The 25,660-nt window shown below is 35.7% G+C and overlaps 1 protein-coding gene across 9 annotated transcripts in view; it reads left to right on the top strand.

The window, feature by feature from the left end:
- Positions 1-25,660, top strand: part of LOC18431436 (haloacid dehalogenase-like hydrolase family protein) — a 119,526-nt gene that overhangs the window by 40,928 nt on the left and 52,938 nt on the right. For all 9 annotated transcript variants that reach the window (XR_016049648.1, XR_016049647.1, XR_016049646.1 and 6 more), the window contains exons 7-8: positions 16,073-16,215; positions 16,597-16,699. Coding sequence is in view for 2 of the 9 variants with exons in the window: in XM_088858617.1 (XP_088714743.1) it covers positions 16,073-16,215; positions 16,597-16,699 (246 nt within the window). In the remaining 7 variants the exon portion in view is untranslated. The remainder of the gene's footprint in view (positions 1-16,072; positions 16,216-16,596; positions 16,700-25,660) is intronic.

Genomic DNA, 25,660 nt, shown 5'->3' with positions numbered 1-25,660 from the left:
TGAAAGTGAATGCATGTGTACACAAGTGAAGATCTATTACCATAATGCCATACAATTAATCATTGAAAATTCAAAAGTCTATCAAAGAGATGCCTCACAACTCTTACAATTGACATGTCTCTAAGCGACTTAAGACTTCTCACTGTGGCACTAAATGAAACAATAATACTTATAATACAGCGAAAGAAAATGGCCCATGGGTTCATAAAACGATCAATTTCAAATAAAAGGTCAAACACTACTTTTGGCTTCTATTTACAAATCATTCTTATTCAAAGCCTCTTCTAATTTTCTCATAAGTGAAATTAATTTGAGATTTAAGTGTTTCCCAAATCAATACCAAGGTCCTCTCTTTGCGGATGGATTTACTACTTAAACTTACTAAAGATGCTCCCATTGAAACCAACAACGTTGTCTTTCAAAATAACTTGAATTTATATCTTGGAAAGCAATTTGCTTTTAAGTAAAAATTCAAGGTTTCAAAAAGTACTTTATTCAAAGATTGATGAATATGAGATACTCCCAAATATTATGACACACGGTTATGTGGTCATACCATAATGTTCAAAGAACATCCTTAAGGGTGGTCTTCCAAAATGGAAGAAGTATGGAGTTTAGCTTAGTTACAATACAAAGTAGCAATACACAAAATGGAGAGGAATCCCCTTTATGGTTTCTAACATTCTCATGTATTAAAAAATTTGAAGTATAGAAATCCTCGTTCAGAAGAATAAGTGTTTAAGATAAAATCTCTTTCATCACATTTCCTTAATTAATCCAATCCATACTCAAGATACATTTTGGTTCGATTGATCTTAATTTCCAAAATAGTGAAAAACATGCTACTATAAAGGAAAATGTTATCTCGTACATGAAAATCTTTTTTCATGACCATTGAGCCTAACGTGCCATGTAATAATCCTCATATGCTATTCATAGCATAATATCACATGCACTTTCACATAAAAATTATGGCGCGATCATGCATCACTAAATTCTCACAATATGATAATACAATACATGTAGCTTGAGGCACCATAACGACTAGTCAATGTCATATTCATGATACATCTCATGAGTTCGCAAATCATAAAGCAACTCACAAATGATAAACATTTCACAAATCTCATAATTCTCAAGCAATCACAAGTACAATCCTTACACATGCCATATATCTTGAATTAGCCATATCCATAGGATCGGTAATTTGAATCATAGATCTAGAATCAAATTACGTAAGCATATGGCATATGTCTTAAGTTTATATGAGTGAACACAAGCATTCAAAATCTCAATATGTAAGTATCGGCCTAATTCAAGTTTGTAGCTTATGTGACGAGTCCAAGCCTTCCAATTATTAAACTCATATAAAACACCAAGATATTCTACCAATAATTACTCACATGATATCATAAAACCACAATGGTTGTTCTCTAATAAATGAATTCTCAAAATATTAAAATCATGCTCATAAGTCGAAAGAAGTCGTACCTTATGGTTTTAAAGTGACCAAGTCATAATGTGCCATTTCCTTTGTCTACGATTTGTGATTTGGTTTCACCCTTTATTTCTCTCTTTTGTAATTGTGATCATTATCTCATCCATTCACATGTCTTTAGTCATGTTGTCAACTTCATCACACACTATCCGGCAGTAGCTCGGATTTAGACCAAGACTTGGGTATCGTGTATTAAAACTAACACTCACGATTTGGTGGAGTTTATATAACCCTCCCACTGATTTATAACACCTTAAGAACTCACAAGGACTTTCAACAACTTATACTTCATAGTGGGATTACAAAAATATAAAGTACTCATGCCCTTCTGACACATTAGATATAGGAAATAATGTTTTTCTGGTTTTTCAGGATGAGCTCGGTCCATTCAATCGACATAACTTTAAATTTACACATCATTTAATCATGAGACTTGTTCTTAGATAAAATAAACTCAAAATGAGACAACTTTCATTTGGAAAGTAGCATTGAATAATGGTCCGAAGTGGATCAAACAACATGATTATCAGAGGGTCAATTTTTGCTTTGTGTTGCAGAAATCACAGTATGACACCCCTTAAGTAAAACGACCATAACTTTCCAAATATGGGGAATTTTCCTATGAGCCCAAAAGTACATTTAAACTAGACTCGATTTCTCAATAGTACAAGATTTTCCTAACTCATTCCCGTAAGTTTTGATTGATCAAAACCCCCACAGAAAATGGTATAAAGTTCTTGAAAATATATTTCTCAGATTTGGCACACTAAAATAAATAGTCAATGACTTCGAAATTATACACAATATGGTAGTGAGACCTTTTCCATTTGAAAATACCCTCAATAATACAAAATAAGGCCAAATATCATTATCTTATATAAAGTATTGAATGCCCTTGCATTCTCTCACAAACATACAACAGTTCTGAAAAATATTCATTCACAGTTCTCATGCCAATGACCCTATCACTTCTGAAAATCAAAGCACATACATCATGGCAATGATGATCAAGTGTTTATGCAATTTGAAAATTACATTATAGGAAGGCTAAGGGACCATATTAGAGCGCTGCTCTGATACCGTTTGTTTGTGGTATAAGACCAATAGGCTAAAAATTCAATCTTTGTTAAATTTTCCATTATACAAAAACTCAAGGGTTTAAATGTATGAATATCTCAATACAAAACCATAATACTTATATTCCAACCTACAAACATGATTTATACACATTTGAATAATAAAATTCAACCCTAATCGATCCCTTACTCAAAAATACATTTAAACTCAATACAATATTCAAATATTCACATCTCTACAACATATTGCATGACTTGCACTTGCAATTTGTCATTATATCATAGTTATGATAATTCCATCTTCGTTTTTCATCCTCATCATATATCACAATGTCTCGTACACATTATACACTTGATCATAATAATCCAATAAGATTTGTATTCGCATAAACAATAATGCATAACATTAAAACGCATACAGCAAGATTAAAGAACATTATCAATATTCACACAACATACTCAATTTAACCAATAATGAATCTATTTAATAACTGTAAATACATCAAATGCCAACATACATGGGGAAATCATAGCTCGAACTCCTTGTGCCCGGGACACGAAAGGGCCTTTTGAGGACTTAATTTTGTCCCATTGTCTAAAGCACGAGTGATAATAATATCTCAAGGAGATCAATCCAATGGGAAGCAAATGATCACTTTTATTTCACTTAATGGGGATCAAATCATGAGAGAGATATGTATCAAAATAGCCCTTCAAAGTTTGAGAGGTACTACACAAAATAAGGAAGTTATGGTGAAACTACACCTTGTGGTCTATAAGGGACTACACGAATTTTTCAACATTAAAAAAAGAACTCAAGGGACTATTTCATATGCTCAAATATGATGAAATAAACCTCTCATCAGTTGTATAATCTCAGTAAAAATTCTAGAAAAATAAGATCAAGAAAATCAATTTGATACTTCTCAAGATCATGGAGTAAGCAAGCTAGTCTATGCATACTATGTGCATGAACTACACTACTGCTTTGGGATTTGTCCAATATCAAGTTTTCATGACCAAAAACGAAGAAAGCTACAGTAAATTAAGAATTATAGCAAACTTTGATAATTATAATGAGGTAAGAATTAAAATATAAGAAGAAAAAATTAATACCTTAATGAAGGACTACTGCATGGAAAGGTTTCAAATAAAAGCTCAATGAAGAAGATAGTCTCATGGGTGGCGACCTTTTTGCCAAGGGCTCTCTCTCTCTTTGAAGTGAATACACAAGTTAGGGTTATAATTGATCCCGTAAGTTCCTTTTATACTTAGATCATAAAGATGGATTTGATCTTAATCCTTGATGGCTTAGATCAATGGCACATGAGAGACTTTTATCCAAGCCACTCATCCATATCTTATCATCAAGATCAATGGATGAGCTTTTGACACCCTTCAGTCCTTAAAACCTAGGTTTATGATCATTTTACCTTAAAGCCCTTAGCTATATGTTTTATTTCGCATTAAGTCCAAATTCGTGTTTACACTTATGCCCATGGTTTTTTAATAATTTGTGTAAGTCAATAAGGAGCAGTTTGGGTACGTGGCAGTCTATTACGTGACAATAGATTACAAGGAAATATGATATTTACACTGTCTGAGTACACTTTAATAGTAAGGAAATGGAAATACATTATTTGAGATTTCTGCAAAAATCATGAAATCCATTACGCGAGGTGAGGGGTGAAAAATCTATTACGAGGTTGACCGGTAATCTTTGGAAATCTTTCACGTGCGTCTCTTTGCCTTATCCCTGCTTTAAAAAATATTTCCCTCTCTCAAGTATTCGTTGTATTGTATAATTATTAGGAAAGTAGAAAGTGAAAGTAGGGGATGAAAAGGGGAATCTAAATTGATTTGAACAGGTGTACGAGGACATTTTTCTACTGCAAGCATAATAAAATATTTCTACATCCCTCTCTCCTCAATTTGGTTGTAGCCCTCATCTACCTCTCATATAAAAACATTTTTTTTTAATAATTGGCAAGTGAAAGTAAGGTGAAATCTAAATTGATTTGAACAGTTGTAGAACTTGATGAAATACAATTTTCTACTGCAATTATAATAAAAAAATTTCTACATCCCTCAATCCCCAATTTGGGTTTTAGCCCTCCATAAGCTCTCGTATAAAAACAAAAATAATAAAAATAATAATTGGTAATCGATGAGAAATCTTTAGTCTCCTCCAATGCTTCAAAATTTTCTACTGCAATTACCAAACCTTTCAGTTTATTAATCAAATATTTTCCTATTTTTTAACTTTTACCATAAAGATTTTGATTTTGGTATCATTAATTTATTGCTTATTGGAAATTATATATAGAGAGACCTTTGAAAGACTTCTATAAAAAATAAATAAAAATAAGGCTTATCACAATAAAATCATGTTATTCCAATCATATTATTCCAATGACTTATCATGGTGAAACCAAAGTCTAATCATGTTATCCAAACATAGCCATATTTTTCATATTTGGATGGTAATGCATTTATCATATTTCTTCCATAAATAGCCAAACAGTTGCAATGTATTTCCCAAGTTTCATCTAAATACTACCCAAACAGTGACAATCCATATGCAGGTAATGTATTACGCCCGTAATATATTTGATAGACTATATTTCCAGGTATCCAAACGGCCCCTAAAAGACAAGGACATAGACATAAAGGTAATATGAGACATCTACACATATGAATAAAATATCTTATGATACCACCAATAGGGTTTTAATAACACTAAAGTTTCACATGGGTCAAACCGATAAGGTGGTGGTGCTACATAAGATATACCTACATGCCACAAAATCATATGAATAATAATATAAATCAAATTAATTTTCAAAACCCATGACTTCACACATGTCAAAAATGACATGTGAGCAAAAAAAACCACGACTTAAATCAAACTTAAATCATAACAATATATATGAAACTTTAAATAACAAGATAACATGCTATAATAATACCAACAAAAGAACTAATGACAAATAAGCCCCCACATGGATAAGATGTTAACATCATGTCATCCACGAGTGGGGAGGTAGGGGTTTCAGGTGGCATCCCTATGGCCACTTGGGATACATGTGGCATCCCCATAGGATGCCCTTGTTTGGTATTTATGTGAAATAAATTTAGTGTGAGAGACCATTGTAGAAATGAAAAGCAATCCACGAAAACAAGAAAGAAGAAACAAACACTAAAGAAAGAGACAACCAACCACAACGTAAATATATACGTGGTTCGTCAACCTGCCTACGTCCACGGGAGCTTAGAGCTTCTTTACTGCCAATGAAAATAGGGTTACAATTCGCTCTCTTCCTCACGCCTTTTTATTTTTATTTTAACTACAAAGAGATCTGCATTTTTTCCTTGACCCCTAACTTTAGATGAATCCCCAATCGTAACGATATATATCGAGTCCCAGATAGATGGTACAAATTACCGAAATACCTTTGTACGAATATATATATCAAGTCTCAAATATATTGAATCCCATGTACGGATATATCCGAACCTTGGTAGATATATTTTCTTAGAATACGGGACATCAATCCTCAACAATCTCCACCTTGGCTTGAATTCTGTTGAGCTACCCTGAAGATGTGTTTATCCCCGTACTTCTATAAAGGTACGATATTGCACTCCCACCTGCCATGGGGTGCTTCCATCACTCTCAACAATGAGAGACATTAAGCAAGTCCAAGCAAAGCTTGAACTTCTCCGTGGTGACCGGCTTTGTAAGTATATCTCCAGGGTTGTCATTCGTATGAATTTTCTTTCGGTGAATGATTCTTTCTGACACAAACTCTCTAATCTTGTGATATGCCACATCAATGTGTTTTGTCCTTGTATGAAACACTTGATTCTTTGCAAGATTTATGGAACTCTGACTATCATAGTGCAACACAGTACTTTCTTGCTCTACCCCCAACTCACGAGCCAAACCAGTTGACTAGATCGCCTCCTTTGCAGCCTCAACTGTTGCCATGTACTTTGCCTCTATCGTAGACAAGGCAATCGTAGGTTGAAGCATTGCCTTCCATGAAATAGGTCCACCTGCTAGTGTGAAGACGTACCCTGTAGTAGACCCTTTGCTTGTCTAAATCACCAGTATAGTCGGAATCGACATATCCCACCAGTTCTGTAGAGCTTCTCTTCTAGCTGAACATAATTTCGAGATCTGACGTCCCGCTCATATATCTGAAAAGCCATTTAATAGCATTTCAATGCTCCCTTTCAAGAATACTCATGTATTGACTGACAACACTTACAACTTGAGATAATTCGGGTCTGCTACAAACCATAACATACAGGAAGCTTCCGATTGCGCTAGCATAGGGCACCAGAGGTATCTGCTCTATCTTCTCATCCGTAGTGGGACATTGCCGTTCAGGTAACTTGAAGTGACTCGCCAATGGAGTGCTAACTGACTTGGCCTTTTCCATGTTGAAACGCTCCAACACCTTTTCAACATACCTTTTCTGAGTTACCCAGAGTTTACCTGCACTTCTATCTCTATGAATCTCCATACCAAAGATCCTATTAGCAGCCCTTAGATCCTTCATATCAAACTCAAAACTTAACATAGACTTGAGAAAAGTTGTCACATGCATTCTTGGCAGCGATGAGCATGTCATCAATATAAAGCATCAAGAGAATAAGGGAATTATCATCAAGAACTTTAAAATAAACACAACAATTATACTCACTTCTTGAATAGCTAATCCGCACTATGAAAGAACTCAAGCGCATGTACCACTGCCTGGGAGATTGCTTAAGACCATAAAGCGATCTCTTGAGTAAGCAAACTTGATCTTCCTTTCCATGTACCTTGAAGCCTTCAGGTTGCTCCATAAAGATTTGTTCCTTCAAATCACCATGAAGAAACGTTGTCTTCACGTCAAGCTGTTCTAGCTTCAAATCAAACATGGCTACTAAAGCAAGCAGTAGCCTTATTGAAGTGTGCTTGACAACCGAAGAGAATATTTCATTATAGTCCACTCCCTCCTTCTGAGCGTAGCCCTTTGCTATGAGCCTAGCCTTGAATCTCTCACATTCCTTTTCTGTTGCTGCCTCTTTCTTCTGAAAGATCCACTTGCACTCAATCACTAGCCTTCCCTTGGGCCTCTTGACAAGCTCCCAAGTCTTGTTTTGTTTCAAAGACTCCATCTCATCCATCATGGCTGTCATCCATTTATCACTCTGTGCATCACTTAGAGCATCTTTGAAGGAGTCGATTTCTCCAGTACCAACAGTTAGAGCAAAGGCAACCATGTCCTCAAAGTCGTATCCCACAGAGGCTTTGTGAACACACTTTTTTCTACCTTTTGCCAAACTGCAGGGTTAAACATGTGATTGTTGTTTTGTTCTGCTATGCTGTTAGATGATTTTTCCTCTTCTGGTGTTTCAGACTCTTCTAGCTCCACCTGGACTGTCAATCTTTCTCCATCACTTTCATCTTTGTTTGTTTATTGACTTCACCATGTGAGATTTATCAAACGCAACATCCTTACTAAGCACAACCTTATGTGAAGTAAGATCCCAAAGCTTGAATCCCTTCACTCCCTTCTCAAAACCGAGAAAGATGCATTGCTTAGACTTAGATTCTAATTTGGAACTTTTCCCACTTTGCACATGGATATAGGCTAGACATCCGAAGATCCTCAGCATAGAGTAATCTATCGGCTTTCCTGTTCACATCTCCTCTGGAATTTTACAATCAATCGCTGTAGATGGTGGCCTATTAACGATGAAACAGACCATGTTAACTGCTTCTGCTTAGAAACTTTTCTTCAAATCTGAATTCAATCTCATACTACGAGCTCTTTCCAAAAGAGTCTTGTTCATCCTCTCAGCTACACCATTTTGCTGAGGAGTTTCTGGTGTGGTAAAGTGACGTACAATCCCCTCTTCTTTACAGAATTCTTGAAATTCTCTAGACTTGTACTCCCTTCCATTATCTGATCTCAAACATGTTAGTTTCTTTCCTATCTTCCGTTCTACCTCTGTTTTTCATTGTTTAAACTTCGTGAATGCTTCACTTTTGTGTTTCATGAAGTAGACCCAGACCTTTCTTGAATAATCGTCAATGAAGGTAATGAAGTATTCTGCCCCACCCTTGGATTTGATTGGTGAAGGCCCCCATACATTAGTGTGTACATAGTCTAGTATATCTTTGCTCGTATGAATTGCAGTTTTGAATCTAATCTTGCACTGTTTACCGAAAACACAGTACTTACAGAAATCCAGTTTACAGGCTCTGACACCCTTCAACAATTTTCTTTTATGAAGTTCCATCATACCTTGTTTACTCATATGCCATAAACGCATATGCCACAGATTTGTGTCATCTGTGTTGGATTCAACATCTATGGTTACAGAAGCTCCACTTGTAACTGTATTCCCTATCAACCTGTATAGGTACCTAGTCATCTGACTTTTCATGACAACCATAGATCCCTTACTAACTTTGAGGACTCCACTTGTTGTTGTATACTTGCTGCCATTCAAATCAAAAGCCCCCAGAGATATTAAGTTTTTCTTTAATTGTGGGACATGCCTCACATCAAATAAGGTTCGTACCATCCCATCAAACATCTTGTTTTTGATAGTTCCTATTCCAATGGTCTTGCATACTGCATCGTTCCCCATTAGAACAGACCCACCACTATATGATTTGTAGGTTTCGAACCAATTTTTATTTGGACACATTAAAAGAACAACAAGAATCTAAAATCCAAGAATCAGTAAATTGATTATTACCTGAAGATATAGAGAAAAGATTTCCATCATCTCCGTCAGAGCTATCGGCCACGCTAGCTTCATCAGATGTTTTTCCTATTTTTATGCTCTTTATATCCTCCTTTCTTTTCGGGCAATCTCTTTTTATATGACCTTCTTTTTTACAGTAATAGCAAATAAACTTGCCCTTCCCCTTCGATTTTGACCGACTTCTGCTTCCAGACCTCCTTTGATTTAATCTACCTCTTTCATGACTCTCTTTGTGTTCTCCAAAGAAACCTTCTCCTTGAGATTTAATACTGCTAGTCTTCTTTCTTGTCTCGTTTGACATAAGAGTAGCAGTGACTTCATCTGTCTCAAGAGTCTCCTTCTCGTAAAGTAGAGTCGTAACCAGGTGATCGTATGATCCTGGAAGCGAAGCCAACAGAAGTAGGGTTTTGTCTTCATCCTCGATTTCGACCTCAAAGCTCACTAACTGGCTTATGATATGGTTGAACTCGCTGAGATGTTCAAGCAAATATGTGCCTTCTTCCATCTAAAGAGAATACAACTGCTTCTTCGAGAACAACTTGTTCGTCAGAGATTTCGTCATATAGATACTCTGGAGTTTTGTCCAAACTTCCGGAGCACTTTCGAGATCCACCACATAACGCAAGGCGTCATCTAAGAGATTCAGACGAATCGCACTTACCGCCTTTTCCTCCATCTCTTGCCACTCTTCATCGTTCATCTTTGCTGGTTTCTTCGATTTCCCTACAAAGCCCTAGCCAGACCTTGATGTATCAAAAGATCCTTCATCTTTCATCGTCAAAGGGTGAAATTGTTCTTTCCATTGAAGTTCTCAATGTCATACTTGACGCTTGAGCCCTTTCCTGTCATCGTGGTAGCAAACACTAGAACGCGGAATAACCTTGTAGGCTTTGATACCAATTTGTAGAAACGAAAAGCAATCCACGAAAAGAAGAACAAACACAAAAGAAAGAGACAACCAACCACAATACAAAGATATACGTGGTTCGGCAACGTGCCTACGTTCACGGGAGATTAGAGCTTCTTTACTGACAATGAAAATAGGGTTACAATTCGCTCTCTTCCTCCCGTCTCTGTCTTTATTTTAATTATAAAGAGATCTGCGTTTTTCCCGTAACCCTCAACTTTGGATGAACCCCCAATTCCAACGATATATATCGAGTCCCAAATAGATAGTACAAATTACCGAAATACCCTTGTACATTTATATATATCAAGTTTCAGATATATCGAATCCCATGTACAGATATATCCGAACCTTGACAGATATATTTCCTCAGAATACAAGACACCAATTCTCAACAGCCATTCATCATTGTCACAAGGAGGTCATAATCACTCCTAGCCATTAGATGTCAAAGCAGATGGCTTGGGGTGTGTCACGAAGTTCGAAATTTTTTTCTTTTCAACTTTGTATCTAGTCAATGACATACTTAACCACCCAATTTAAAATTTGGCGAATAAAAGTGATTCTAACGTCCTTATATTGAAAGTAAATGGTCTCTTTGTATACTTTTCCTTTCAGAAAAGGCAATGTTGATGCAAATAAATTTCTTTTGTAAACCAGCATGCGATAACGTTTCTAGAAGCGTGAATACTTCTTAAAAACACATTTGACTGCCCAAGGATCTAACTTATCATTGTTAGTACCTAAAAAATGAACAAAGCAAACTCACTCAATCACTTGAGTTGCACAACTCTTACCTCTATCACCTTTGCCACCACCTCTTCTTAAGTCATGACTTCGTCCCTGACCTTTACCTCATCACCTCTCCCCACAAATGTATTCAATGTTGTATCATTGAACTTAAACCCTAGGATCAATTTTTGTAGTGCCTGATTAAAATGAAAAAAGGAGGAAAAAATAATTCTGGTTTCTTCGTCGTGTTGTTCATTCTAAAAATCTAAGGCTGTTTCCTAGGGTTTTTTGTGTCATGTGGATCTATGTTTAGTGAGGTGATGCTACTGTTTGTGTGATTCCTCTTTAAAAATCGAGATCAATAGATGGATCGCTGCTTGGCTTCGAGATTTGTGAGCAATCTTGGATGGTCCATTAGAGTTTTCACTTAAGAAACCTAAATTTGAAAATCACATTTTTCATTGTTTAAAAAATCCCAAAAATTCTTCAAATTATTTTTCAACATTATTACACAATTTTTCATCAATATAAAATATTTTCTCATCTTAATTTGGGCCAAAGGTAATTGAGATCTCTAGACTTACAACACTAGTCAGAGTCTTCCATTGAGCTAAACCGAATGACGTTCGATCGGTGTCTCAAGCCGACCCAATGGACCTATGCTTCACAGTCTATGGCAGGGACACATAATTGGTCACATCAAAGTCGTTGAGCCAGAGCTTCCCGTCACCGAGGGTTCAATGGATTACTTGTGCACCCCTGTGGGACATGTTTCTACTCAAATACAAGGGTCCTTTAAAAGCACATATGCACTAGTTATTCTAAGTCAGATAATACAATAGAAGAGTGGCTTCCCCATACGATTGTGGGTGCACATGCCATGGAACGGTCTCGTGTCAGGATACGAGCTTATGTCGCATGAGCCGACCATTTCATACGGGGCGAATACGCTTCTAAATATTCAGGTTCTATTGATTGGATTCTTCATGCCCTGGCATATCATATCAACTATGAGGCATTCTAATCAATATAGTCCTGACTGGGAGGTAACCCTCACAGCTCCCCTAGAGTTCACGCTCTCAAAATACATACTCTCAATACCTAAATACTCGGGATAGATGAATATGGACCTCAGTGCGTCAAGCACTAGATTCAATCTCTTTTTAACTTCCACGAAGTGTAAGACTCTTGGCTTTAAGGCCTTGAAAGGCCACATAGCCAACAATAAATACCAAACAAGGACATCATATGGGGATGCCACCGCAAGTGGTCATAAGGATGCCATGTGGCACCCCCACCTCCCCACTCGTGGATGAGATCATGCTGTCGTCAGATCCATGCAGGGACCTATTTGTCATTAATTGTTTTGTTGGTATTATGTTATAACATGTTATCTTGTTATTTAAAGTGTTACATATTTTTATGACTTAAGTTTGATTTAAGTCACATGTTTGTTTTTGCTCATATGTTCCATTTTTTGCATATATGAAGTCATGAGATTCTGAGAATTAATTTGATTCATATAATTATTTATATATGATTTTGTAGCATGTGGGTATATCTTATGTGGCACCACCTTATGGGCTTAACCCTTGTGAAACTTTAGTGTTGTTAAAATCCTATTGGTTGTCATAAGATTTTTTATTCACATGTGTGGATGTCCCATAAAAAAAGTTTATAAAGAGCTGAGGCTCTAAACAATTAAATTCGAGCCTACCTCAAAAATTTTACTAGAAGATGTTGTTTTGATACCCAAATATCCTCAAATTGATCATCTCAATATCAAGATGCATGGACATGAGAAAAAAATAGATTTCAACTTTTGAATATAATTATTTTGTAACGCATTTTTGGAACGTCAATTTTCAAGGTTTTCAAGTTTTCATAGATCTCTCGTTCTACACTATATTTTTGAGCTTTAAACTTTATAAATAAAGATGAAAATATATTTTAAGGCTATCAAAAAGATTTCCAATATTTAAACCACATTTCTCGACACTATTTGAAGGTAGGCTCTAATTTGATTGTTTAGAGCTTAGGCTCTATACAAACTACACCCATTACCTTTATGTCCATGTCCTTGTCTTTTATTGACTCTTACAGATTATTCAAAAACCATGGGCATAAGTGTAAACATGAATTTGGACTTAATGGAAAATAAAAAAATTGAGTTAAGGGCTTCATGGTAAAATGACTATAAACCTAGGTTTTAAAGAGTAAAGGGTGTCAAAAGGTTATCCATTGATCTTGGTGATAAGATATGGATGAGTGGCTTGGATAAAAGCCTCTCATGTACCATTGATCTAAGGCATTAAGGATCAAGATTAAATCCATCTTTATGATCTAAGTATAAAAGTAACTTATGGGATCAATTATAATTAACTTGCGTATTCACTTCAAAGAGAGAGAGAGAGCCCCATTGACAAAAATGTGGCCACCCATGAGACTATCTTCTTTCTTGAGCTGTCATTTGAAATCGTTCCATGGAGTAGTCCCTCATTTATGTGATCAAGCCCATACTATTGCTTCATTAAGGTATTGATTTTTCTTCTTACATTGGTAATTCCTACGTCATTTCCATTATCAAAGCTTGCTGTAATTCTTAATTAACAGTAGCTTTCTTCATTTTTGGTCATGAAAACTTGATATTTGAAGAGTCCTATAGCAATAATGTAGCCCATACACATCGTATGTGTAGACTAGCTTGCGTACTCCATGATCTTGAGTAGTTCAACTTGATCTTATTTTTCTAGAATTTTTACTGAGATTATATGACTGATTGGAGATTTATTTCATCATATTTGAGCATATGAAACAGTCCCTTGAATTCCTTTTTGAATGTTGAAAGTTTGTGTGGTCCGTTAGGGACCACATGGTATAGTTTCACCATAACTTCCTTATTTTGTGTAGTATCTCTCTCAAACTTTGAAGGTTTATTTTGATACATGTCACTCTCATGATTTGATCCCCATTAAGTGAAATAAAAGTGATCATTTGCTTCCCATTGGATTGATCTCCTTAAGTATTATTATCATACATGCCTTAGACAATGGGACAAAATGAAGTCCTCATAAGGTCCTTTCGTGGCCCGGGCGCGAAAGTTTCGAACCATGGTTGCCCCATGTATGTTTGCATGTTAATTTGATGTATTACAGTTATTAAATGGATTCATGATTGATTAAATTGAGTCTGCTGTGTGAATACTGAGATTGTTCTTTAATCTTGCGATATGAGCTTTAACGCTATGCATTATTATTTATGCGAATTGAAATCTTATTGGGTTATTATGATCAAGTGTATGATGTGTATCAAGTGTATGATGTGTATGAGACATTGTTATATATGATGAGGATGAAGAATGAAGATGAAATTATCATATATTTTTTATATAATGAGGAATTGCGAGTGCAAGTCATGCAAAATGTTGTAGAGATGTAAATTGTGAATATTTGAATATTGTATTGAGTTTAATTGTATTTTTGAGTAAGGGACTTGTAAGGGACCTATTAGGGTTGAATTTTATTTTTCAAATGTGTATAAACCATGTTTGAAGGCTGGAATATATGTATTATGGTTTTGTATTAAGATATTCATGCATTTAGACCCTTGAATTTTTATACAATGGAAAATTTTTAAAAGATTGCATTTCTAGCTCATTGGTCTTGTACCACCAACACGTATAACATAGGTTATTTTTAGAGTACTTAAAATGCCGTTTAACATGGGTCGGTTTACGGCATTTCAAGTGCCGTATAACATGGGTTAATTTTTACGGTACTTTCCTGTACTTAAAGTACTGTAATTGTGTTTCACGGTACTACGACTACTGTGAAGGTTATTTTGGTCAAAAAACGCCCAAAATTGAACAAAAAGGGTGTGGGCATTTGTGAAAGTTGAGGGTTTTTTTTCCTAAATAGACGAAAATTAAGGTATATTTGTGATTATTTCCCTAAATTTTAATATTCCTCTATTCCTTTGAGTGTTGTTCACTTTTCAATAAGGTAATAAAAAATTTTGAAAGAAATTGGAATTTCCTAAAAAAAATTAAGAAAACCAAATCACTATATAATATTTAATGTTTGCTTTCTTTGAATGTAGTTTATGCCTTTATGTCTATAATAACAATCATGGGCATCTATCTTTGTTGAATAGAGAGTATTACGATGGTAATGATGTTCACGGTAACTCTTGACCTGTTAAAAACTCCAAAAGGGTTTAATATAAACCACTTCCATTGGAAATTGTGTGTGAAGAAAACATGCAACCAATTATACAATACTTAAGAGTGTTAAGTTATTATGCAAAATAACTGTTACATGGCAGTAGGTTGAAGCTCAAGGATTGAATTCATGACCTCTTAAAGGGGGAATGAGAGACAAACGAGTCTCATCATCATCATCATCATTGTCGTCGTCGTCGTCAGAGTCTTTTCCCGACTAATTGGGGACGGCTACATGAATCCTGGTCTGCCATTATGCTCTATTAAAGCTCATACTCTTAGTGAGGCTATAAGTCGCCACCTCTGAGAGAATAGAAAGGAAATCTTGACTCCACATTGGTGGAACTTTGGTTCAGTTTACTTATGAACCCTCAGATATGATGCAAAGGAGCTTGGATCCCATTTAACTCAGGATCTTGATCCCCCATGGGAAGGATTGAGATCCCAATGCATCAAAAATCACAAAGAACGAGTTGCCCCTCCCTAGAGTACATGAGTTCTAGAGTGGGATCAACTCATCCCCTTGGTTGGGAGATCTTGGTAACTATGTTATTAATTACAGAAACCAAGAAATCTCCCTTCCATGGTTGTGTTGGTGCTCTTAATTCTAGATCCTTGGTGACCCCTCCGAGCAAAGTTAGCAGTTTCTCAAGGAGAATCATTATCCATACATGGGGTTTTGAACTTATTAGTTGAACAAGCTTCTTTTCCCTTGTGTGGGAACTATTACAGCGAAGCTGTTTGAGCTTATGAACAGACTTATTGGTTTCCTTCATAGTTTGAAATGGGCCATATGACATGCTATAACGTTTCTTGAATGAAAGAATACTTCATTAATTTTAATGACCCATTCTTGTTGATTGCAGATGCATTGCCGTGACAACCACACTATCAGAGGATACTCTTCTGCAGGCTGGCCCTTCACTAATAAGAAAAGTGATTGGAGACATTCTCCTTCAGGACATTCTTGGTGGTGGTGGCGGTGGTGATGATCGGTCTAGTCTGCATGGTATGTAGTTCTAAGAGCTAAATCATATAAGCATTCAGTTAAAAAAAAACGAGGCTAATAATATAAGCCTCTTTGTGTCACTATTTTTGGTTTTTTTGCTATGCATGTGGTACAACTGTGTCCTCAATCTTTTGGTTATTATGTGGGAAGCCTATCCAGAACAAACGATGTACCTTTTTCATCCATATAGTGGAAGCTAAGCACATGTTTTTTAGATTGTATTAAGTAATATATTTTAAGACTACTAGTTTTAGTCTACATCTTTGCAGGTCTGCAGGATCTTATTTCTCTTAACAAGATTTGTTACAAGAAGCATCCTTTAGCTGTTCTGTGTAGTAATGGCTGAGCACAATAGTTTTTAATGAAGAATTGATATTGCAGATCAGAAGATGCTGGGGTTTCCAAATACAGATAGTATTGAGGGGAGTACTGGATTGATCCAAAATATGCAATCAGCTGGTTACAATGATCGTTTTGGTGCAAGGTGAGGTGGATACCCTCACTGACAGACCTTTCTAGCACTGTGGAATTCTGTGAGAGTGACACATTATTTATTTATTTATTTACAGTAAGTTACTTCTTGATTTTCTTTGACATAGATCTGCATCATATATGCATGTGTAGTCTTCCTGATATAAGGTTTCATCTTTATGCCAATTGCTTAAGCATGGAGACTTAGTGCTACTATCCATGGTTTGATGCCTTTTGGATTACAAAAAGGTTTTCACATATCTATCCTGGGTATTCATCTGACATTGTAGAGTAAGGAATATTATGCATGTGTCGCGTTCTTGCAATCTCAGGAACCACATATGATGTAAAATGAAGCTGCAAAAAGAGAGGAATGGAAACAACCTGCTATGGGGGCTTACAAACCAAATGATGCTGTACCTAACCAGATCTCCTAGTTAGGATGACCAGTCAATACATGGTGGTTGCACTAGAGAAAGTGATACATGAAAATTTCTTGTATTTTGTACCAGAAATGTTTTCATAGGAACTATGATTGCATTGACATAGTTGTTGCATGAATGATGGTATTCATTGTAAGTGGTGTTTATCTTTGGTAAATGTTTTGAGGGTTTTAAGGTGGATTTTGGTCTTCCAATGCATAGGGACTTGGTGAGGGGACTTTAGAAGCATCTAGAATTACATTTGAAGTATACAAGAGCCTTACATAGTGGCTGAAAACACAAGCGGAAAATTAAAAAAAAAACATTTTTTTAACTTTTTCCAAGCAACTGCTTTGTTGCACTTGGAATTGAGTGCGTTCTCCTATTAGGAGTAGAGTGATTCCTCCTATTGGATGTTGAGTGATTCCACTTCAAGCGGGTGAAGTGATTCCCAGCTACACCTTGTAGGGGCCCCGTGGCCTTTATCAAGTTGGTCTATCCAAACATGCTCTGATCACCAGGAAATCAAGATGATTCAAGTCATAGAGAATTCCCACAACCATGTGGATGAGATGGGATGGCCATTCTAACAGAGAGAGAGAGAGAGAGAGAGAGAGAGAGAGAGAGAGAGAGAGAGAGAGAGAGAGAGAGACCTTACGCACCTCTCTTATATTGAAGAAATAAGAAAAATGACAATGCTGCCCCATACAAACTGGAAATAGGACATGTTGATCCTAATAACATAAGTGAGAGAGAGATAAAGATAAAGAACTTTTAGCACTTCCCCTCAAGTTGGAGCTTAAAGGTCACCGTGCCCATCTTGGAAGAATTTGTTTGGAACAGATTACGACCAAACGCTTTGGTGAAGATGTCTGTCAATTGATCCTTAGATTTCACATATGGAGTAAACACCTACTTACTAGTAACCTTCTTCTGAATAAAGTGACAGTCTACTTTAATATGCTTAGTTCTCTCATGAAACATTGGATTGCTAGCTATATAGGTTGCAACTTTATCATTGCAATACATCTTTTGAGAGGTATAGCTATGTAAAATTTCAACACATAAATTCAATTTTTTTCCTCTTTCTTCATGAATAATTGGAATTTGTACTTATAATTGCCACATTAGAATGTAGAAATACACCAACTACAGTGTAAGATATTTAACTCTTACGGCCAAATAAAACTTTTATTCAAAAAATGAAGTCAAGCTTAGAATATGAATTCTAACACAATTAGGAATTCTAACTTAAGTGGGAGTCCTAGTCCGAGTAGGAATCTTAATTTAAATAGGACTTCTAATATAATTAGGATTTCTTAACAAATATGAATCAAGAACCAAAACTAAACTTACAAACCAAGAAGGCTTATTTAATCTTTGCCTAGGGTTACCCCCTAGGACCTAGCACACACCGCATCTAATTACCAAACGAATGTCGTACTCTGATCCTTTGGTCCTATGCTTCCTTAGTATTGGGAAACACCTTTGGAATACCTTACCACAAAACTATGAGGCTGAGAGCCTGGGCTACTATAATTAGGGTCTATTTAGACCACTTGAGAGAGAGAGGTGGCATGGAGGGGAGAGAGAGAGAGATGAGAGAGAGGGTTGAAAAACTAATAATGTGAAAGAGGGAAGGACCTCTCCTTATATAGGCCTTAATGGCCCTAGGCTATTCCACTTAGGATTAGGATTCAATTTAACGTTAGGATTCCCAGGTAACATATACGTTGAGAGAAATAAATCAGAGCTATCCATTCTTATTATTGCCCATCATGATTAGGAAAGAATCTAGGAATCTTTGTCCCCTGAAACTTTGGCCCATATCCAGTTCTACTTAGATTAGAACAAGTTCTTCCAAAAAACGCTCCCATAAAGTTTAGACTCCAAAGCACAGAGAAATAACTCCTTGGTATTTTAGGAAATCAAAAGTCAACTGGATGATTTACTTCAAACTTGATTGTCAAAACAATAAAATGTTTTTCCAAATCTAAAGGACTCTTTACTCGAAAAAATATATTCTCACAATATCTTTTCCAAATTGTTTTTGTCCAGATTTTCTCTAACAAAAGATTATTTTATTTTAGTGAGGCATCCCACTCAATGTGGGGCTTGTCGCCCTATATGGGCTGTGGGAGCTGAGCCCTAGGCCCCCTCACGTGGATCCCACCTTGCCCCTACTAATATCGAAATATAAAATATACCCTTTTCAGAGTTTTTAGTGCATAGAATCAATATTAAAAAATTCTAAAAATAACCAAAAATTATAAGAAACATGAGTGAAGTTGAAAATAATATTTCTGAATTTCTTAAACATTCTAAAATACTCATAATTACCTCTAGAAGTGGATTGTTACCATTGTGTCAAGAAAAGGGATTGTTAGGTTACTCCACCCAAGCTAGAAACCGTGATCCATGACTAGCTTCTCAAACCGACCCAATAGGACTCATGATCTACAGTCATGTGCAAGGGTTCATGATTGTCCCATCAAAGCTGATCAATAAACAATGGAACCACGGTCCTAATATGTGGATTATATGTTCCTCCTCTAAGAACATGTCACATGCACATGTCACTATAGTGCAAGGGAGACGCTCTCTACATACAAGGACACGTATCCCTCTATAGGGTTGCTTTTGAGAATGCAATTGTCATATGTATATGATGTGTAGAACTTTTTTGAGGATTTAGCTCTTGCTCTCATAGGTTATAATAGCACAAAGAAGACCACAAAGTTATCATGGCCTGCAAACACTGTCCCTGGGTATCTCTTCGACCTCGACAAGGGATCACCTCCAGAAAACCCTCAATGGTTGTGCCTATGCCTAGGGAAAAAGGGTTTTGGATATGACTTGTGCCGTAGATTGCCCAACCTTACGACAATCAACCAACATCACTCCCATTGAAGTGTACAATTCACTATATTTATTATATTACATGTTCTCAGGGGCTTTAAAGACCCCAAAAGCCCTAACATCTTCATAGGCTCAGAATAGTAAACTTCACCTGCATCAATATATTCAGCCACATCAATTCACATGTAGTATGTTTCATTGCTCTATATTGAGCTTCTACACAATATCTAGCCCAAGCATTTTGTTTCTTAGTTCTCCATGGAACTAGCTTCTCACAAATAGATGTACAATAGCTTGTGGTAGATTGCTTGTCTGATGGAGAACCTACTCAATCAGCATCTGAGTTAACTCTCAATGGTCAATGATTATTTGGCATGTAAATCAGACATCAACCTAGAGCTCCCTTTAGATACCTCAAATTGTACGAACAACATCCTAGTGAGGAATCTTGGGAGAGTGCATAAGCCAATTCACCGAACTTATTGCCAAAGGAATATTAATGCAATGATGGTTAGAGAAATCAGCTTGATTAGCAATCTTCTGTACCTTCTTGGATCCTCAAGCAACTCACCCCTGTCAACCAATAATTTTGTATTTGAATCTATAGGAGTATCAACTGATTTAGCATTTAACATTCCAGTTTTTTTCAACAGATTAATCACGTACTTTGTTTGAGATAAACTAATGTCATGCTTTGATCTAGCTACTTTAATATCGTTCAAGTTGAGTGGATCCTTTTCTTTTTCCATTGCTTTCTTCTACCGATATAAGAAAGTTCTCTTGATAAGACTTAGGGATAGAAATATATGGAAGAGTTAAAGAAAAACTTTGATACAATGGAAATAAATTTCTAAGGTAACAAAATGAGCAATGAAATGTTGAGCACAAAACCTTATACGTATATGGATGGCAATTGGTACATTATATCATCAGACACAAAAATGTGAGTTAGAAGCAGGAAGTGGATCTATAGGTGAAGATGATTGAGTGCTTGGCTGAGTTAGTTTAGGGTTTCCGTCTTGGACTTTGCTTCTCATATAAACCTTTATGGGCTGCTTCTGAGGGACATCATAATGTGTGGAAATAATAAGTTTAACAAGCCTAGGTAATTGAGGTGAAGAAGTATCAACAAGAACATGAAGGGGAACTATAGAAGATGAGGACTTTGAGACTACTTACGGAGCAGGATAAAAGAAATTTGCATCAGTCATGCAACCATAATCTGAGAAAATAAAGGGAATTTTTAGAAAGTGATTATGTATTGTGAGACCATTCATCATTGTCACAAGGAGGTCATAATCACTCCTAACCATTAGATGTCAAAGCAGATGGCTTGAGGTGTGTCGCGAAGTTCGAGAATTTTTTTTTTGAACTTTGAATTTAGTCAATGACGTACTTAACCACCCAATTTAAATTTTGGCGAATAAAAGTGATTCTAACGCCCTTATATTGAAAGTAAATGGTCACTTTGTATACTTTTCCTTTTAGAAAAGGCAATGTTAACACAAATAATTTTTTGTTGTAAACCAGCATGCGATAACGTTTCTAGAAGCATGAATACCTCTTAAAAACACATTTGACTGCTCAAGGATCTAACTTATCATTGTTAGTACCTAACAAATGAACAAAGCAAACTCACTCAATCACTTGAGTTGCACAACTCCTACCTCTATCACCTTTGCCACAACCTCGTCCTAAGTCATGACTTCGTCCTTGACCTTTGCCTCATCACCTCTCCCCACAAATGTATTCAATGTTGTATCATTGAACTTAAACCCTAGGATCGATTTTTGTAGTGCCTGATTAAAATGAAAAAAGGAGGAAAAAAACAATTCAGGTTTCTTCGTCGTGTTGTTCATTCTAAAAATCTAGGGCTGTTTCCTAGGGTTTTTTGTGTAGAAACCCATGCGGCTATGTTTAGTGAGGTAATGCTGCTTTTTGTGTGATTCCTCTTTAAAAATCGAGATCAATAGATGAATCGCTGCCTAGTTTCAAGATTCGTGGGCAATCTTGGATGGTCCATTAGAATTTTCTCTTAAAAAAACTAAATTTTTCGTGCGTATAGATGCTGCCGTAGTCTATTCCAAGAGTGGAAACATGGAAATACTTAGACTTGGACAATTTGGTGTCACACTAGTTTATTCAAGTGTGAGAAAATGACTATGCTCAAATCTGAATGACAAATATCTCTCTCTCAATTTTTTTTTTTTTTTTTCTAAGTTGGTCCTAGCATCGCAGTAGGCTTGGGGTGAGTGACTATATTATGTTGACCTTGGTTGCCTTCTTTATCTTTTATTTCCTACACTCATGGATAATGAAATTAATCCTGGAGCCTTCAGTCTTCTTGAACAAGTGGGAATACAAATTAATTCAATAAAATTCAGTGTATGGGCTTAATCTGTTTAAGTATCCCCTGGTGCTGAGGGGAAATTGAAATATCTGATTGAGGACACACCTAGTGAATCTGATAGTAGATATGAAGAATGGACGAGAGAGAAGTACATAATAATGACTTGGTTGTGGAGTAGTATGGAACCTCTAATAATTGCACCTGTAATGTATCTGGACACTAATAAATGGGACACTGAAAGAAATATATTCATCAGATAAGAACATCTCTCAGGTATATGAATTGCTTGACAAAATGTTTCAATTGCAACAGGGTAATAAGACTGTGAATGAATATTATAGTGCCCTTAGAGGTACGTGGGAAGAGTTGAATCTGTATCAGCCTATATCTAGTGATGTGGAATTATAGAGGAAGCAACATGAGGAATTCAGAGTAGCTAAATTCCGAGTAACATCGTGTTCTTGAAAATATTTTGACAAGCAATGAGCTACCATCCCTCAATAATGTGCATGCCCGCATTCAATGTGTCAATATATCTGCCCCTCCCACGCCTTCTTCTGACTTGGTTGTTAGTCAAAACAATGCAGGAAATAAAATTTAGCGTAGAGTAGATAAAGGATGAAGAGCAAGATGGAAGAAAGGATCAATGCTCTGATACCATGTCAGAGAGAGAGAGAGAGAGAGAGAGAGAGTCCAATAGACCTAACATAGCTCTCATATTTTCTTTTATATTAATGAAATAAGAAAAATGACAATACTGCTCATAAAAGCTGGAAATAGGATATATAAGGTCAAAATGACTTAAATGAAAGAGAAATAAAGATAAAAGGACTTTTAACAATGGCCTAGTGGTTACCACTTCCTACTTGCATGCTTTGGGTGCAAGGCATAACTTTTTGTCCTGCATTTGTGGCCATAGGTCATTGGTATGGACTCCACTTTTCTAGTTTGCATGAGTGAGCAGCTAGTTTGTCAGGCTATTGTGATGCTATTAAGTTCTAATCTTGCATGACGGAATACACAATTGGTACATACCTGTGTAGTTTTGTTATGTATTATCTGTTGTTTAGTGCTTCAAGTTTCTCTCTATAGATTTGTTTGGCTGGTGTATAATGGGAATCTGCTCTCCAAGTTTAGTGTGCTAGGCATTCTTCTAACTCGAGACTTTAGTTCAAATGGAAATTTATATGTTACACGACGATTAGGTCAGTGCCTGACTCATTAGCATGTTATTAGATACGGAACTGACAGATAGAAAGGATGGATCGATGGGGCAGGGGCCTCACACTCCCTTATGCATTGATTAGCTTAGCTGCGTGGTTACTTTAAAAATTTGAAAAATTATTTTGTTCCTAAATAAGTGCAATGTTTCTGAGTTACCACATTGGCTATATTGACCAGGTTTTGATCACATCGTGGCCTTGGCTATTCTTGCACCTAGAAATGGCATAGCTATTTGTTCCAGACCCATTATGGTTATTTAGCCCTTGAGCTTTCTGGTTTTCTAGTGTTTAAAAATTCGGTGATCCGATCCGGATAGGGAATCGCCAGTACCGTTCTGGATCCAAGCATAAATGGGGATTCAGCGATTTAACTATGCAGACTCGGTATGCTGACGTCATCGATCGGTATCATGACATCACAAATCGGACATGTCACCGATCCTTTTCCTTTTTTTTTTGTCATAAAACCGGATATTTTCCATATGATCTAGATTTGCAACTTCAGGAACACATTTTTCGTATAATTTGGATTTGCAACTTTTAAGAATACATTTAAAAAACACATGGTAGTACCTGCCTGCCATATGACACCAACTTTAACCACGCGTGGGTCCCACTTGCGTGGAGCACAACTCACCTCCCATGTGAGCATTTTATTATTGAAACTTATGGGGTTGACCATTTATACCTCCACATCCTCCCACCATCCAACGATGTGGGATAATTACTTTTAAGCTTTCCATCACACTCCCTCTCTTTTGGGATTTTTCTTTACAAATTTTCCATTATTTTGTCTATCCCTTATACAAATAGACTAACGTCCAAGGAACCGCTAACGTCCTTTTAGCGTAATTATATTTATTTTTTATTTTTTATAATTTACAAAAAAAAGTATATAAAATTAAATTTTAATTGCATATAATTACAAAAAATAAATTACAAATAATATATTTACAAGAATTCCCCAATTTATTGGGAAAAGGCTAAACTGATGATGATATTTACAATAATTACTTACCAAAATCAAAAAATTTATAAGAATTAATATAATTATATGAAATTGTTTATGTTAATAAAAATTAATGTAATTATATTAAAGTTATGCCAATATAATTATGTGAATATGATCACATTAAAATTACATCATGTTAAATAAGCCTCAACCCGTGTACACGTTTTAATTAAAAAATTGCCATATAAAAGTTTTTGCTATTTATTAATAAAATGACTTTATTTTGGTAACTTTTTTACCATATTATTATTATTATTATTATTGTAGCTCTATGCATGTTGCTATTGTTTAGGGTAAAAATTTTTTTTTGAATTTTTTAATGTCTTAACATTGGAGTTTATAGGGGGTTTTATTTTTGTTTTCAATCATATGAAATGGAAGCTTTTTCTAATAATTATTGAATTTCAGTATATAATTTTATAGGTAGCTAGGTTGTAATAATTTTGGATGAGTAAAGCGAATTAATAAATGTTTGATACTTTGATGGTAATTTCACTTTATATGAAAATTTATTTTTTAATTTTATATTATGGAAGTTTTTTTTAATAGTTAAAATTTATTTTGATGCAATATTATAATATTATGTTACAATTAATAATTTTACAGATATCCATACAGGAAAACATCTCAGTATTAACCTAGTTTTACAAAGTAATGAAAGTACATAATGCACCACTCCTAATTTCTTTTAGAAACTAAAAGAACACTATTTAAGAGATTTATAGTGATTTTTTGAAAAAAGTTTGAGAAAAAAATTGTCGATTCTGCCAATTCTCCGATTCCCCGATCCAACACGGGTATGGGCGTGACCAATTCGAGTCACCGATCCGTTTTTTTAAACATTGGGTTTTCCCGATCTGCTCATAACCTGGAGGTTTGGAGCAAGAGACCTCTATTGTTAAATTTTTTTACCATATCTCAACAATAATAAGGAACACCTTCACCTCTTCTCTCTTCGTGACATATATGTCTTACAATAGAGATTGCATGCATTTGACTCTTTTACAATAGAGATTGCATGCATTTGACTCTTTGACATAGTTTAACTCATCTGAGCTATTCATTGGTACTATTGATATCTCACCAGTTCAGCATTCAGTGGTTTCTA

The sequence above is a fragment of the Amborella trichopoda genome, chromosome 2 (assembly GCF_054954075.1).
Source record: "Amborella trichopoda isolate Santa Cruz 75 chromosome 2, AtrichopodaSantaCruz75HAP2 v2.0, whole genome shotgun sequence".
In the NCBI taxonomy this organism is placed as follows: Eukaryota; Viridiplantae; Streptophyta; class Magnoliopsida; order Amborellales; family Amborellaceae; genus Amborella; species Amborella trichopoda.
This window is presented reverse-complemented; position numbering and strand designations above follow the sequence as displayed.